The sequence below is a fragment of the Monopterus albus genome, unplaced genomic scaffold (assembly GCF_001952655.1).
Source record: "Monopterus albus unplaced genomic scaffold, M_albus_1.0 scaffold35.1, whole genome shotgun sequence".
Lineage (NCBI taxonomy): Eukaryota > Metazoa > Chordata > Actinopteri > Synbranchiformes > Synbranchidae > Monopterus > Monopterus albus.
This window is the reverse complement of record NW_018127915.1, coordinates 204345-209691: the sequence shown is the minus strand read 5'-3', so window position 1 is coordinate 209691 and position 5347 is coordinate 204345. Positions and strand designations below refer to the sequence as shown.

General features: G+C 38.4%; 1 protein-coding gene across 1 annotated transcript in view; it reads left to right on the top strand.

Moving 5' to 3' along the window:
- desi1a (desumoylating isopeptidase 1a) overlaps positions 1–5100 on the top strand; it is a 6755-nt gene extending 1655 nt beyond the window's left edge. The window contains exons 3-6 of the mRNA XM_020597929.1: positions 951–1020; positions 1342–1451; positions 1768–1890; positions 2361–5100. Coding sequence (XP_020453585.1) covers positions 951–1020; positions 1342–1451; positions 1768–1890; positions 2361–2451 — 394 coding nt within the window. The 3' untranslated portion in view covers positions 2452–5100. The remainder of the gene's footprint in view (positions 1–950; positions 1021–1341; positions 1452–1767; positions 1891–2360) is intronic.
- The last annotated feature ends 247 nt before the right edge of the window (positions 5101–5347 follow it).

Sequence of the window (5347 nt, the reverse complement as noted above, 5' to 3'; positions counted from 1 at the left end):
CTGTTATTAAAGAGTTTTTCCAAGATTTTTGAAAATTGTGACAACAGAGAAATCGGTCTATAATTTTGTGAAGTTGTGCTTATCACCAGATTTATACAGTGGAATCACCTTTGCTATTTTCATATTATTGGGGAACTGCCCAAGTTGAAACGACATGTTAAAAATATGGGTTAATGGTTTGCATATCTCCTCAATTACCCATTTAACAGTTGTCATAGTGATACCATCACTATCACTAGATGTTTTGTTACCACATTTATTCACTATCTCTATAATTTCCTTTTCAACTATGGGCTTCAAAAACATAGAACTCATGTTCCTTTCGATTATTGTATTATTATTTATAGTGACGGATGTATCATCTGTACAAATGCTTCTTGCTAAACCAGGACCAACATTCACAAAGAACCTATTAAACTTATCTACTACATCCTCCAATCTATTAACCGGTGTATCATTATCCATAAAATATTGAGGGTAGTTACTCTTGCTGGAACTGTTTCTAATCAATTTATTTAATATATTCCAAGTACCTCTCATATTATTTTTATTGCCCTCTAATACTTTAAAGTAATATAGTTTCTTACATCTCCTCAAAATCTCAATTAATTTGTTCTTATATGACTTATATTTTTCTTCCGCCTTCTTTGACCTGTCCTTTATGAATTCCTTATATAACGCATTCTTCTTATTACATGCATTCTGTAATCCCTTACTCATCCGAGATAAACTAGGCAATTAAAAAATGTCACCAGCGTTTGTCTTTCTATGTCTATATCTTAGTTGTTTAGTGTTTTTGTTGTTGTTTTGTTTATAACGTTAAATGAAATGTAAAACATGGATCTATCCATTGTGATTGGGTGCTGTACAAATAAAAAAGAACTGAATCGAATTAACACGTTGCTGTAACCTGGATACACCCCTTTTGTTAATGTTGTGTTGTCGTCCAGGCACACAGCTATCGTGGCATACGGCGATGAGTTCTTCTTCGGAGGGGAGGGCATCTCCAGCTGTCCACCGGTAAGTCTGGAACAGGTACCAACTCCCATTCCATGTTTTAATCAAGTAAGCTCATGAAAGAAATGTAGGACATTTATGTGAGACTGCTGCACGCAGGCAGAAGATGGGGGCTGTCCAAGTGTTTTGGTGCTAAGCATGTGCCCCCCCATCAAGTAGACATAAATCCCCAAAAGCACTACGTTTGGGAAATCATCCAATCTAATAATTCACTTGCTGCTACACTGCCCAACTTTGTTACTTTTCCAGAACTTTGCAATTTTTCTGTAACTTTCATATATAATATGTACATGTTTTGAGACACTTTCTTTTTGTGTGTTTCAGGGGGGGACAATGCTGGGTCCTCCAGATACAGTCGTGGAGCTGGGCGAGACCGAAGTGTCAGAGGAGATCTTCATGGATTACCTCTCTTCCCTGGGAGAAAGCACATACAGGTCGAGCATCTGCTCCTGCACAGTGTTACTCTTCTTTTAATACAGGAAAGCTACCAGTTGTTCATACATATTATTATACAAACATACATTACCATTATTCTAAATATAATGTCCCAAAGCAGACACGTCAAAATGACATGCAGTAGTAATCTTTCTGATGACCTTTTTTCCCAAGTTTGTCATAATGTTTAGCTGAAGTCTAATCAGGTCTAAGATCAATGGCAGGTTTATCATTACCATTATACATTTAACTAGTCACAGTGCATGAAAGCTGTGACCTGATGCACCAACTCTCCTCCATTCTTTTGTGGTTTAGAGGTGACAGGTATCGTCTATTTGAGCACAACTGCAACACCTTCACCAACGAAGTGGCTCAGTTCCTGACGGGCAGGCCCATCCCCTCCTACATCACCGACCTTCCGTCTGAAGTCCTCTCCACGTGAGTGTGAGAAACAGTCTGTCTCAGCCTGGTCACTATATGACCACCTCACACAAGACAGTGATTCAGTGGATGCAGCAATGCAGTCTTTACACTAAAATCTAGCAACTTCTTTAATTTTCCTTAAGACCAGTGATGTAAAGTACATTTAGTCAAGTACAACCTTGAGATATTTGAACTTGAGTATTTCAGTTTTCTGTTACTTTCTACTTCTATTTCACTACATGTCAGAGGGAAACATTTTACTTTTACTTTGCTACATTTATTCGATACCTAGAATTAGTTATTTCGTTAAAGTTTTAGATTGAAAACGTATCAGTTTATGAAATATACAGCACACACAGTCTGCTCATTTGCTAATAAAATATAACCAAACATTTTTGGTTATGGGTTATGCCCTAAAAATCTGCAACAATCGCCCTTTGATGCTGTTTAAAATATAAAATGAAATCTCTTGCTTTCATCTCCAGACCGTTCGGCCAGATTCTGCGGCCAATTCTGGACTCGATCCACATCGCCCCTCCAGGAGGTAACGTCATCAACGGGGGAAGAAACATCTAGGCTGAGAAAGCAGCAGAGTCCGAGCGGATTCAGAGCCTCTTCCATTGTACTCAGTCATTGAGAAGTCTGTCTTTTTTTTCTTAATTTCTTTTGTAAATAATTTACACACTGAAATGAAGATAATTTCAGGTAATTCACAGCTACAACTGAAAGCAGAATTTAAATATAATTTCTTCCTTAAAATCTAATTGGTCGTTGAATGCTACTTAGAGGGAATCACTTCCCGCTGTATGAAGTTCGAGGGCGTTGGTCACTATACATCACACGCAGGGAAGTGACGTAGTGTAGTGAAGTACCTGGACAGCAGTGAAGTCCGATGGGATTCTAGATTAATACCAGCAAAGCCAGATATCACAACAGTTTCTCAAGATGACTTTGGTGATTGTTGCCTCCTTAGAAACACATTTGTGCAAAGTCATATGTCCAGTTATTTAACTTATTTTTTTAATAACAGTATATTTAATCCAGTATTGTAAAGAGCAAACCAGAGTCACTGCAGCTTTAACATCGTTTACATTTTGAAGAACTCGGTATAAAATATTGCATATATTGATAGCTGTAATTAAACCACCTAGAACATTAAAATACCTCTTGCACATTAGTGCATCAAGCTGATTTACTACATTCGCTTCTCTACTTAGATACAAAACATTCATTTACTTGTATGCAGGTCAGAACTCCTAGGATGTTTTGTTTTTCGCTATTGCAACATTTATTTTAAAACGTTTTTTCACCACTGACAGGTTTAACCCACAATGTCTCCTAGAAATGATGTATACTGTATCTAATTTTCCCCATTATGTTGTTTTGACAAACGTAACCTTAGCCAAGCGCTGCGAGGGCCAAAAGATGACCATCAAACCGTTTAATAATGCTGTAGTGGCTACAAGTTGAAACTGTACTGCAAGATCTGATATATACAGGCAGAAAATAAACTGCTGTCAGCAAACATTTTACTGATATGTTCAGTATTTGGTATTTGTCAAATATGCAAATGAACAACACATCCTCGTTTAAAAAAACAGCAGCATAAATTTCCTTCAGAATGTGTGCTTTGTTGCAAATCACCTCATTCCTAGGAGACAAGGTTGCAGTGCATTATGTGATGTGGCTGTCTAATTTTGTTTGATAGCCTGTGTTTAATTTCCCATCAGCAATCTGTTTTGACTGGTAACATTTGTCTCTATGATTTCTGTTGTATTCAGCTCCTGTGTGGTCGCCTGTCTTACCAGTCGTTGTAGAGTTTGTGATATGACAAAGCAGCTTGGGATGACATGAAACTCTATATCTCCATAGCAGGACTGGGATCAGTTCACTGTAGTTATGTCTGTGTTTAACCCTGGATGACATTTGTTAACGGCAGAGCAAATAGAAAACACAAACAATTCCACAGTGCTGTAAAATATTTTTCCAGACAATCGTGGTCTTTTATTAAAGGTTTTTGACAATGGAACCAGTTTTCCAGGTCAGAACTAACCAAGAATCTGAGGGTACTGGTATTAAATCTACTGATATAGGATATAGCTGAAAGTGAACTGTGCCTCAGCCCTGTTATATAATGGAAGCTGTGCCTCTTGTAATGTGTTCCCAGCCCCCCCAGGGAGATGCTGGTCATAGATACACTTATGTTTTTTAAATGCATGTGTCCCAGTTTCTGTGAGCATAATTCTAACCAACTGCACATCCACTGATATTTTTAACGTAGAGGTGACCATATGCAGGACAACATCCTGCACTGTGTCACACGGCCACCAGAGTGTGTTTCATATACAGTATGATACACCCGTGTGCCTTCGTTCCCCTCCGCTCAGCCACAGCCACACTGTTATGGGTTGGCATGGTTATCATAGAGCACAGATGGTAGTTTCCTGACTAGTCTGCATTAAAAAGCTGATAGCTGACTGAGTGAACTTAAAAAAAATATGGAAGTTACAGTAGGTAACCTGAGACTCACTAATCTCCACCATACAATGCACATTTAACTGTATGAAACATACGCAGTTGTAAATATTCCAGAGTAAACACCACCTGGATCAGGACTGTAACTCACAGCCTATAGTCTCAGTGCATTGCTCTGCCATCAGCAAGAACACACAGCTAGCTGTCTGATTTCAAGTTAACACATACAGCAGATCCCCTGTATTAGGGTTCATCCGACTAGCATCACGTTACACACATTAACCATGCTGAAGTTCACGAGCCTTTCCCTGCTTAAACAGAGTGAAGGGTGCAAGAATCACAGAGATGCAAGTCTCTCAAAGTGATTTAACCAGCATTATATTTCACCTGCAATAAATAAGCCACCACCAACCTGCCGTTTGTAAGTATTTGGCTACTTTTGGAGATTAACATTTTACAGGTAATTCCCCTTTAAGTGGCCACAAAGCTCAGGTGAATCAGGGTTCACCTGTTATTTTGCCTTCTGCTAACCAACTAACTGACATGTTAACCAGAATGATGAAATGTATTTACTGTACAGGTCACCCTGCAATGTATGTTGTTGCTGCCTGCTACCTGCAATCTGAAATTGCAACAGATACTAATGGATTATTCCTTATCTAACCATGGTAGACATGTTTATGCATATTGTTTGTGTAATTGTTTTTGTAATTCTACCTATACATAAAGCCACCCAATGCACATGTGAGACTCTCTGGGGTATTTATGACCTTTCAAATAACTCCTGGCTATTTACAGACTCCAACATGTGATAATAGAAAAGGAGATGCTAGTAAAGATATTCACAATTTGACTGTGAAAAGGAAAAAGGGGTCTAATGGAATTTAAGCTAAAGTTGTGTGCACATCCACAAAATCTCTGTGGGATAAGTGCTAGATACAAAAAAAGCAATAACAGAGTACAACAAGTACCCACCGACCAGCTGCAGGCAAAAATA